Source organism: Papio anubis, chromosome 2 (assembly GCF_008728515.1).
Source record: "Papio anubis isolate 15944 chromosome 2, Panubis1.0, whole genome shotgun sequence".
Classification (NCBI taxonomy): Eukaryota; Metazoa; Chordata; class Mammalia; order Primates; family Cercopithecidae; genus Papio; species Papio anubis.
The window spans coordinates 102,476,257-102,488,741 of record NC_044977.1 but is presented as its reverse complement, the minus strand read 5'-3'; the positions used below and the strand labels follow the sequence as shown (position 1 = coordinate 102,488,741).

Sequence of the window (12,485 nt, the reverse complement as noted above, 5' to 3'; positions counted from 1 at the left end):
AGAACTGAGAAAAACAGAAGAAAGTAAATCATTGACAAAATAATTCAAGAAAAATGTCCAAAACTGGATGGTCATGAATTTCCAGATTGAAAGAGTCTTAAGTACTCAACACAATTAATAAAAATAGACTAATGCTAACACACATTACCATGATAAGTCAGAATACTGAAGGCAAAAAGAAGAATCTGTAGTCTTCCAGGGAGGGGGAAATGTCACAGACAGGATCAGGAGTCCTGATGACCTCAGTAGCACTTCTGGAAGCCAAATACAATGAGGCAGTTTTCTTCAAAGGTATGAAAGAAAATAATTACTGATGCAGCCTTTTCTTTTTTAACCAAACAATGAATGAAGTGTGAAGATGGAATCAAGATAAGTTCAGAAATGCATGACTTTAATATACATGCTAATAGTGGAGATGGTGCTTAAACTAAAAACAGAAGTCATGTGATCCAGGACGCACAATCCTCTGGCTGATGGTAGAATTTGATCTGAAGTAGGAGACGTGCTGTGAAACCAGTCTAGGATGGAACAGATCAGGAGGTTCTGGTGAGAGTCTTCTTCAAGAAGATGATACTGACAGAATACCCATTTGAATATGGTAAAAGGAGATATAAACAGCTGAGAGAGAGTAAATACTAACTACAGGGGAAATAGAAGTGGTAATACACAGTAGGCTCAGGTCTGAATATGATACATATAATCATGTTATGTAAACACTGAATATTGACCTAACCAAAATTATAGTGTATCTTGAGAAAAGAATAGAGAGTTCATAACAGAGTTAAATTTTCATCTTCTATTGTGGGAAGTCCCACAGTTAACTCTTGAAACCAAAAAGTCAGTAAGTAATGATAGGAACACGTATTCGAGAGATGAATGTCCAGAAGGATAAGCTAAAATGAGTTGAAAGGGTTGCCAGTGGAGATGAAGCTGAAGGTTAGGAGGTTGCTGTTTTTCTTAATACAACATGCACAGCTCTAGTACTCTTGAAATCATAGGCAAGTATAGTTTTGACTTAACAAATTAAAAAGAAAAAGTAACAGATTTTAAATCTTGGGTTTATTCATTTTGAGCACCCAAAACCTTTTTTTTTTTTTTTTCCTTAAATGTCTCAGGACATTTAAAATCGGATTTTACCTGTGATTTTACATAGGAAGGATTTTGATGTTTGGGCTCAAGAGTATAGAAGTACAGTGGTTGTCACTAAAGACAGGTAGTAGAGCAGGTGATGGTTGGAGGATATGAATTTGTATGGGAACATTTATGGGGAAAATGATTATCTACTTAATGGATTGAAGTGATAGAAGAAGAGAGAAATATGGAGTTTCATACTTAGTAAGCATGAAACACCACCATAACCCACTTCTCTTTCTAATGAGCAGGTTCGGAGAGTACCAGGTTCCAGTGGCCGCCTCCATAAGACAGAGGATGGAGGCTGGGAGTGGAGTGATGATGAATTTGATGAAGAAAGTGAGGAAGGGAAAGCAGCAATTTCACAACTCAGGGTAAATTTTATTAAACTGTGTACTTTAGCTAGAACTTTGTGTGGTTCTTGTTCAGCTTAACCAGCTAAAATGTAAAGAATACAATTGTGACAGAATTACCTTGAACAGCTTATTATTAATAGGAGCCCAGTTAATTCTGCATGGAAAGTTGGACTTAGACATCTGTTTGAATATGATAATATTTAGAGTATATAAAAGTGACCCAAATCTAGAGATGAAAGCTACCAATGTCTGAGATGCAAAATACACTGGATAGGATTAATGGCCAATTAGACATTGCAGAAGAAAAGGTTAGTGAACTTGAAGGCCCAGTAATGGAAACTTTTCCCCTGAAGTCTGTTATCCTTCTAAGGAGGAATGGTGTCTCTCTTATTCAGTTGGTGCATCCTAGATATCTGTCGTGCACACGTATGTGTGTTTCCTAAAAACAGTGAAGACAAGAGTCTTCCTTTTGGTTCGTTTCATCACTCTTACCTGAAAGCACTGCCTCAGGTTGTCAGGACTCATTCCTAAGACTGGAAGTGCTTATAAGGAAATATAAATGTTTGAGGGTATTATACCTTTGACTGCTTAGGACTGTTTTTGTGGGATGAATACTGAGTATACTGGTATATCGCTTCCTGCTTTTAGGATCTGCTTTTAGGATCAGAAAGCACTTACAACTCTCTGTTGATCAACCCTGAATATTTGTTGACCTTGTTTATCTAATGAGGTCTTTGAGTCTAGTCCTTTTGCAGAGCTAAGTTTATAAAGGCCTTTCCAATGACAGTTGGCACGAATCTATTAAGCTCTAAGCTTGGAAACACTGTTTAGAAGATAAATGCAAATATTGTTTACATACAATTGTGAGTTTAATGTTTCTTTATAAATGTGAGACTATGGCATCCTTCCTTTTTCACATGACTCCTCTCTGAATTGATACTGTCATGTATTGTTATATTAAAGCTACCAGAGGAAGCTAAAGCTGCATGAATTTTGTAGTTCTCTAGCTTCCTGTGAAAGGGATGATGATGCTGTTTTTCTTCTGACTAACAAATATTTGGAGATATACATTATAGCTTTTCAGTATCTAATTATTACTATCTAGCTATCTATAGATAAATTTGGTAGTTCTGAAATAGTTATAGTAGCTTTCTTATAACCCTAATACATTGGTATCTAAACAACACAGAAACTTACCTACTTTGGCCACAGAATAAGTAGTTTTCTGTCCAGTATTTTTCATGTTATCTTTATAGCATTTTTGAGACCATGAATTCTTTTTAAGAACATGAATCTTTTAAAACTAAATTGAACTATGTTAAGAAAAGAATATACCATGACCAAACGGGGTAGGGTGCAATGATGGTTCAGTATTAGGAAATCTCATAATATTGATAGATCTAAGGAGAAAAATCATATTTTTATTTTCATAGATTCTGAAAAAGGCTTTGACAAAATTCTTCTAATATTCATAATGCTCTTATGTAGATCCAGATTTCCATATTTATATTATTTTCCTTATGCCTGAAAAACTTTCCTTAATATTTTTTGTGTTGTAAGTCTTTTGGTGGTGATTTCTTTAAGATTTTATGTCTGAAAATGTCTTTGTTTTGAGAAGGTATGTTTTCAGGGTATAGAATTCCACGTTGACAGGTTTTTTTTCTGTCAGCATTTTAAAGATATTTCTTCACCATCTTCTTGCTTGCATCTTTCCACTGAGAAATTTTGTGACATTCTTATTCTTGTTCCTTTATAAGTAACATGTCTTTTTTCCCTAGCTGCTTTTAAGATTTCGTCTTTACAAATGGTTTTGGAAAATTTGATTGTGATATGCCTAGGTATATTTTTCTTCATGTTTCTTGTGCTTGGGTTTTGTTGAGCTTGGATCTTTGGGTTTATAGGTTTTTATCAAGTTTGGAAATTTTTCAGCCATTATATTTTCAAACTTTTTTTTCTGTCCCCCAGTAACATATATATTAGGCAGCTCGAAGTTGTCTCACAGGCCACTGTTTCTCTTAATTTTTTTTAATTCTTTTTTTCTGTCTATTTTGTGTAGTTTTTATGCTAGCTTTAAAATTTATTCATCTTCTGCAATATCTAATCTTCTGCTAATCCCATCCAGTTCCTGTTTCATCTCAGGCATTGTAGTAGTCTAGAAGTTTAATTTTTTTTCCCATCTTCTATGTCTCTACTTAACTTTTTGGAGATATGTAATACAGTTATGATAACTATTTTAACATCCTTCTCTTCTAATTCTAATATCCATGTCAATTCTGAATTGGTTTTGTGTGGTTAATTATTCTCTTCATTATGGCTTGAGGAGTGTTTTCCTGCCTCTTCATATCTAGTAATCTGATTAGATGCCAAACATTGTAATTTTCACCTTATTGCTTTGCTGACAATTTTGTATTTCTGTAAGTCTTCTTGAGCTTTGTTCTGGGATACATTAAAGTTAGTTGGAAATAGTTTAATGCTTTTAGATCTTGCTTTTATGATTTGTTAGTTGGGTCTGGAGTAGTGTTCAGCCTACAGCCGTTTATTCCCCACTACTGAGATAAGACCTTTTTGAGAACACTACCCAATCCCCTGTGAGTTATTAGTTTTTCCAGTTGGACTGGTGGAAATAGGCACTGTTCCTGGCTCTGTGTGAGTGCTGTGCACTCTTCTCTCTCATCATTTTTGACGTTTTCCCCCCTATTCTCAGGCATTTGCTCACATGCATTCGTTGATAAGTATTCTGTCAAACATTCGAAAGTGACCCTCTGCAACTTTGTAGGGTTCACTCTCCCTCTAGCTTTCTCCTTCCTTGTACTGTTTTATCAACTTAATCTGCCTTGGTCTCCCAGACTGTTAGCTCTGTTTCCTCAAGTCAGGCAGTTCCTTGGATTTCATCTAGGTTCCATCTCCCTATGCCACAGCTTGGAAGCTTTCAAGGCAGTATATAGGGACAAGGCCCACCACTTTTTTCCCCTGTCTTTCAGGGATCACTGTTTTTCTTTGACAAATGCCCAATGTCTTGAAAATTTTTGTTTCATATATTTTGTCTTTTTTGCAGAGGTGGGGTTGTTTCAGACAGAAAGATAAATCTGGTCCCTGTTTATTCATCATGGCCTGAAGTGGAAGTCTGTAGTTATATTTTAAGTGAATATGTAACTGTACTGAAGGGGAATATAAAAAGAAAGAATCCAAGTAACCTGTGAATATAGTATTTGACCATGTGTTCTCAGGTGGAGTTGATGGGGGAAAGAGAAAACTTAAGATAAACCTTGATCTCCTTTTATTGGGATTATTTTTCATAGTTGCATATGCAGAGCAGTTCAGAAACTCTTGTAGATGTAGGATTGAGGAAATAAGTAAATGTCTCAATGTTCTTGGGAACCAGGATTCTCACTATAGAAGAAGATATACGCAGGTACGGAGCAGGGCAAGGTAAGAAAGCATCCGGTGGGAATGGGTTTGAATTGGAGACATTGATGTGAATTCAAGCTTTGTAAAGTATGTGTGTGTGTGAATGTATGTGTGCACGTGTATGTATATACGTATGTCTATACTTGCATATATTTCTCAGCTTTGTCTACTAAACGACCCAGAAGCAAAGAAACCCCAATAATGACATGCCTTGTATCCAGATAATGGTCTCTAATACCATTCCCCACTAAAGGAAACCAGGGCTCCTTTGAGAATGGTTGATTCTAGGGCTTGGGCAGGGAAAATGTAAGAGGAATCTTGAATATTATCTTCTTTTGCCAGAACGAAAAGATACTCCAAAAAAAAAAAAAAGCATAAGGACACAAGCGCCAGCTCGAAGTTACTCCTACTGGTGAAATCTGGGACAATTTAACCACCAAAATAAAGTGCAATAATTAATTATAAATAATTTAGAAAATAGGTATCTTTGAGTCTATACCAATAGCAAATAGATAAACAAATGGGGGAAAAGGAATGGTTCTTCATTACAGTAGACTACCAAGTGCTGACCAGTAAATATGGATGAGTGTTGGAGATGGAAAATCATCATTTTACAATCATTGTTGTAAGGATAGGACTAGGTAGGAATCATCAATGAAGCTAAATATAGGGGGAAGTTTTGATAAGCAGGATATTTTCAAGGTCTTAAAGTGTGTCCCCACATATTACCTATTCACCACAAGGGGAAAAAATAGGGTTTTTTTATACTGGAGAAGTAGGAAAATTCCTTGACCAGGTGATTAAAATTAACATCACCAACGAGGGGCAGATGAACATGTAATACAGTAAGAAGGACACATCAGTATGTAGAATTCCAAGTGGGAATTCGTGTAAATATAATAATAAGGAAACATCAGATAAACCCCAAGTGAAGGACGTATATTAAAATAAAGTAGGTGGTGGGAGTGGAGGGACTGTATTTTCCAAAAATGTTGATGTTCCAGATTTTAAAAATCTAAGAAACGTGAAAACTACCTGCAATACATGATCCTAGACTGTATCCCATACTGGAGGAAAAACAAAAGGCTACAAAGTACATTAGTGTCAACTGACATTTACACTATAAATTAGATTAAAGTATTATATCATGTTAAATTTAATGAGAACTATAGTGTGAAGTTATATAAGAAAACATCTCATTCTTAGGAAATGTACACTCTGTATTAAGTGGTAAACAGCCATGATATATGCAACTTATTCTCAAATGGTATAGGAAAAATATATTTAGAAAGAAAGAGAAAGTGAGCACCCAAATGATAAAGCAGATAAGGGGAAAAAAGGTTAATAATAAATGAATTGGGGTAAAGGGTATACTTATGTTCTTGTATTGTTATTCTAGCACCTTTTTTGTTAAGTTTGAAATTATTTACACAAGTTTTTTTTTCTTGTAGTCTGGATGAATTCAGTATTTACAAAGTTGTTTTTTTTTTTTTTTAAAAAAAAAACCTTTTGGGTTGGCCACTTACTTGGTATGCTACATTAGCTATTACCTGAATTTTGATTACTCCTTAATGAAATGGTGATAAAAGTGTAAAAAAAACCATGAGTTGATCTTTGACATATTCTGACTAAGTCCATTGTTGGCAGAATTTACCATAAATTGTTATTTGTTTAGAGGTAAGTTTTTTGGTAAACCACAGTGCCTGTATCCAGAATTACTGCTGACTTTTATTATTTTACCAAATACACAGCTTAAATTTTCATATGGCGGATTATAATTGGTCATTTCCTAATAAATGTGGTTTACATCAGATATTTGAGACCTCACCTCAAGTATCGTTTTATTTCCACTGCCTTTATTTTTGCTAGTGGTCCGTGCTTTATTTTTGGACCACCCATGTTTCTTTACATACCAGATTCCTGAATATCCGACACCAAGAGTAAGGATAGTAGACTGTTGACATGCAGCTTTCAGATCAATTTTGGCTCAAGAGTTTTCTCCATTAAAGCCTGTAAACAGAATTACTCTGCTTTGAGAATGTATTAGATAATTAGCTTAAAAGTTTAGGTTTGGTCTGGGATCTTATATACATAATATGTTCACCATTAGTAGAAAGATTTTACTTTGGAGAATGTGACAGTCCCATTATGTATGCTTATAAAGCTTACAATTTTAAAATACAGAATTTTAAAATTGATAAGTACATTGATGTATTTGTTACAGGCTACCTGGGCAAAAAATACAATACTATCATGACAGTTATTTTTTCCAGAAAACTTTCAGTAGACTTGCTGGTGAGTTAATATATGGATCAGAATTAAATGGAGTTGACTTGCATTTAACATCACTTGCAGTTTGGGACTGACTACAAGTAACCTGAGTTGTGAGTTAACAACCATCCTTTTTGTATTTCTTTTAGTCTCCCCGAGTGAAAGAATCAATATCAAATTCTGAGGTAAGTAATTGTGATTATTGAATCCTTGTTAAAGTATATGTGCTTTTGTTTTGGTTTCAATTTTAAGCACTTTTTTTTGTGCATATGTGTGCTTAAATGGGAATGCAACTTTATACCAATCAAATTTTAAAAGTTGGCCTAAGGGCTCAAAATGTTCTTCCTTGCTTTCTTGATTTTGTGAATTTTTTATTTTTATTTTTGACTTGGGCTACTTGAAATGAAAAGTTATTTATTTATTTTTTTGAGACAGGGTCTCACTCTGTCACCCATGCTAGAGTGCAGTGGTGCGATCACGGCTTACTTTCAGCCTTGGCCTACTGGGGCTCAAGTGATCCTCCCACCTCAGCCTCCTGGATAGCTGGAACCACAGGCACACACCACCATGCCTGTTTTTTGTAGAGATGGGGTCTCACCATGTTGCCCAGGCTGGTCTCAAGCTCCTGGGCTCAGGCAATCTCCCTGCCTTGGACTCCCAAAGTGCTGGAATTACAGGCATGTGCCACTGTGCCCTGCTAAAAAGTAGTGTTTTTTTGCATTAATTTGTTTGTGAATTTGTCATATGCCACCTGTCCTTTTTGAATTTTTTTCTTTCAGCCGCTTCTCTTGTGAAATAAATTCTATTTTCTGTGGTTACTGCGTCAATATGATAGGAAATCCTGTTAAGCAGATTCTTATTGGGCTGGTTTCCCTGTTCTCATTACCGGAGGAAAACAATCATTTCTATGATCTATTCTGTCATACAGTCTTACTTCTGGCAGCATCTTCATTCTGAGCTCAGTATTTGGTTTAAACACATCTCTTGCTCTTAAACCAATTCTAGTTTTTCCTCTTTGCTAAAAAGTAACCTTTTTTTTCATTTATTTTGTATATAAAGTACATTTCTGTATGTGATTATGTACATTTGTTTACATAGAACTGTATTAAGAGTAAAAACAAATTACTTCTTTCACATATTAACAGGCCGATATCTGTCAACTTATATTAGAACTGTTGTTCACTTATATGTGTGGCTCCTCTTCTTGGTAAGGGAATTGCGTTTTCCTGTCCCTTGAAATTACATATGGCCATGTCAGTTACTCTGGCCAGTGACATATTAGCAGAAGTAAGAACCACTCATGATTCCATTTGTCTCCTTACTCCTGCTACTATGACCTGTATTCCTGAGTGAGGATGATACCGAGCTTGTTAGCCCCTGCTGGCGAGAGATAGACTTAAAGTGTGTCCAAGAAACAACTTTTGTTGTTTTAATCCACTGACACTTCAGGATTATTTGTTACTTCTAACTTAACCTATGTTGACTAATACTTGATTTCTCAGAAATTGAATGAGAGGCTGTTTTACAGATTATCTAGTTTTTATTTTTAGTCTTCTTGTTCCTTTGCCTAAGTATCTCCACATGAACTCTTGCATACTCATATTCTCATGCTCATTACTTTGTTTTTACATTTGTGATAAAATTCACATAACGTAAAATTTACCATCCTAATCATTTTCAAGTATATAGTCCAGTGGTATTAAATATATTCACACTGTAGTACAACCATCACCACTATCCATCTTCAGAACTATTTTATCTTCCCAAACTAAAACTCTGTGGCTGTTAAACAGTAACTGCATTCTCCCCAGTCGCTGGCAACCACCATTCTATTTTCTGTCTATGAATTTGCCTACTCTAGGTACCTCATATAAGTGGAATTATACAGTATTTGTCATTTTGTGACCAGTCTATTTCACTTAGCATAATGTTCTGAAGTTCATCAGTGTTGTAGCATATGTCAGAATGTCTTTACTTTTTAAGGGTCGATAATATTCCATTTGTGTGTGTGTGTGTGTGTGTGTGTGTGTACACATACCACATTTTATTCATCTGTTAGTGGACACTTGGTTTGCTTCTGCCTTTTAGCTGTGGTCCATTATGCCATTGTCAACATAGGTGTACAACTGTCTCTTTGAGACCCTGCTTTCAATTCTTTGGGGTGTATACCTAGAAGTGGAATTGCTGGGTATATGGTACTTCTATTTGTAATTTTTTGAAGGACCATCATACTGTTTTCCATAGAGGCTGCACCATTTTACGTGCTCATCAACAAGGGTTCCAATTCCTGTGCATTCTCTCATTACTTTTAAAAATATATCCTTTCCATCTTTACTACAGATAAATGTAAGTACATACAATTTGGAAGCTAAATGGTCTTTTGAAATAGCATTAATAATTAACATTTTCAAAAGTACTCTTAAAGGCCTACTTTTCTATAAAAATCTAGAACCAATGAGTAACTTACGACTTCTTATGTATGAAGTTAAATGAACACAAAATTTTATTCCTTGTCTCCTTGATTTTGCTTATATAATATCACCTATTCGACCTCTATTACTACTCTTGGAATTTTTTTCTCTTTCAACTTTACATTTTGGCTATTGCATCGTTTTTCCCCCAACTAACTGCATAATTTTGAATATGTTTAACTTGTTTTTATACTCAGAGTCAGTCATTTCCCCCCAAACTACATAATTAAAATTTATGAACTATTTCAGACATATAGAATAACATATATAAAATATATTTTTTTAGTTTTAAAGCATCACATTCACTTTTAAAATGCATTTCAGATATGTTAAGGAATTATTGGTTGATTGTCTTTGTAAGAAATACAAAGTCCCCATGCATGGAAAAATATAGCTTCTATAATTTTGTATTACATATTTAAATCTGTATTTTGGAGATGCTGTTTTGCTGGGCAAAGGAATGGAATAGATTTTGTTAAAAATACATATAATGCAAAGTGAAAGACGACAGATAAAAAAGACTATATATTATCTGATTCCATTTTATGAAGTACCCAGAAGAGCAAATTTATAGAAATTAGATCATTTGTTGCCTATAGCCGGGTGTGGAAGCAGTAACTAACTGTAGACACGAGAGGACTTTTTGGAGGTGATGGAAGTGTTCTAAAATGATTGTGGTGATGGTTGCACAATTCTATGTATTGTACAAAAATCGCTAAATTGTATAGTTACAGTGGATAAATGTAGAGGAATATAAATTATACCTCACAGAGTTGTTAAAAGTTTAAAAGCCTAAAAATATTTGACTTCCATTTGGAATAGATGTATTCGGAGTAGACACAAAACCTGTACACTACCCAGAAACTACTTTGAAAATATCACCCTGAAAGGCTGCACTTGCTGTCAGCAGACCTGCCTCCCTTTCCACACAACTTAAGAAGCACTGTATGTGTGTTTTTGTTATAGCTTTTTCCAACAACTGATCCTGTGGGTACTTTGCTCCAAGTTCCAGAACAGATCTCTGCTCATCTACCTCAGCCAGCTGGGCAGATGCCTACACAGCCAACTCAAGTCTCTCTCCCACCCACCGCAGAGCCAGCAAAAACAGCACAGGTGAAGCCGGGGATATGCTTTCATGGTCATTCCTTTGGGTAGATGAAAAGAGCAGATACTAATATGGAACACAACGTAATGTAATCAGGTTAATGTCTTGGTAGATTTTGAAACAAGTTAGAAATTCTGTCTTCACATTTTTAAGCATGTACAGGTAAGAGAATTTTACAAGGATCACATGCAGGTTTTTACGCAACAGAATAAGTTAATGATGGAAATATTTCAAACATCAAAAATTTTGGGCTAATTTCTTGTCAGCTTTGTATTAGATAATTATTACATTTAACTTCAGAATGCAGTTCATGAAGTTCAACAGAGACTAGGAGAATTGATGGCTGTACTATTTTTGTTGTTCACTCAGGCTTATACTTTTTATTAATACTCTGTTATCTATGGTTTTTCTCTATTAGTCTTTTTAAGTTATTTGTCAATTTTGTGAGGGTTGGTTTGTTAAGTCTGGGTGTTATAATCTGTAAACTCATTTATCCAGGTGCACACAAACTTTATCAAATCATACTTCATTAAGAGCAGCCAAGTGAATGAAGGCCCTGCAGTGGGCTACTACATGCTGTGTAACTCCTACCCTCCCTTCAATAAACCTCAGACACTGCATACAACATGTGGCCCCTATGGTACATGGTTAAAGTAAGACTTTCAGCATCCATTCATTTATTAAATATTATAATGCCATTTTCTTGTCTAAAGTTTTAGATGAAAAGAAACAGAAATTAACAGTCTGATTTTTTTTTTCTTTTGCACCCCAGTAGATCATCTTGTGTTCTGCCTTTGGAGATCACTGTTTTGAGCATTTCCAATTAGTCATGGCACTTACTTTGTTTAACTTTTTCATCCCTCAAGCTTTCCATCTCTGTCCTGCATATGGGAAAAGATACAGTTGTCTTAGGAAAACTGATGGAAAAATTAGATTCATTTTATAAACAACTTAAATTGAATGCATGTCCTCCCATAAGCAAGCGATAGCTGTACAATTTTCAGAGAGGATTAGTTTAGCCGTAAAAAGATGGAACCTATGTATGGGTTGGATGGATTCCTGAAGGGCTGCTGCTTCAGGCTCTACCTTTTGTATTGCCATATGGTGCACTGGCAGATTTTTTAAAAATGAGAAACGTAGCTTCGTGTTTTTCAGTCTTGTAGAGGGGAACAGGGGTCTCAGAAATATAAAATGTAAATGTGGCTATATGTGAAATTTCATCTGGGCTTGAGAATTGTCTTTCTCATTGTGTTGGACTTAAACTGACATTCAGCTTTTGTTGCTGCCTTGGAGTGCATGTCCTCCTCCAGCAGGGAATTCCCTGGGGATTAGTACAACCTTAGCTGGAGATGAAGAAAATTGCTGCCAAGTACATGATTCCTCTGCCAATGACCATTAGTCACCTCCCCACTTAATGTTTCAGGCAATGACTGTATACCTTTCAATGCTTTTTAGGCTTTGTCTTCAGGATCAGGTTCACAAGAAACCAAGATCCCAATTAGTCTAGTACTAAGATTAAGGTAAGTAGACATTTTTTGTTTTGTTTTGTTTTGTTTTCTGAATACTCTGCATATGCTGTAATAGTCTGTGCCTGAGAGTAACTGGATAGGATTGTATGTTCTCCAGCATGAAGCTCTGTTTGCTTCACGGTGTATTATTTTCCTCAGAAATAATAGCAACAGTGTGAGGACCTGGATGTCAACGGTGTTGTGACTAACTGATGCACATGTTCTCTTAGTTGTT

General features: G+C 35.4%; 1 protein-coding gene across 2 annotated transcripts in view; it reads left to right on the top strand.

Moving 5' to 3' along the window:
- OXSR1 (oxidative stress responsive kinase 1) overlaps positions 1–12,485 on the top strand; it is an 89,820-nt gene that overhangs the window by 69,672 nt on the left and 7,663 nt on the right. For both annotated transcript variants that reach the window (XM_021934562.2, XM_021934563.2), the window contains 4 exons: positions 1,383–1,505; positions 7,316–7,351; positions 10,604–10,750; positions 12,198–12,262. In XM_021934562.2, the coding sequence (XP_021790254.2) occupies positions 1,383–1,505; positions 7,316–7,351; positions 10,604–10,750; positions 12,198–12,262 (371 nt within the window). The remainder of the gene's footprint in view (positions 1–1,382; positions 1,506–7,315; positions 7,352–10,603; positions 10,751–12,197; positions 12,263–12,485) is intronic.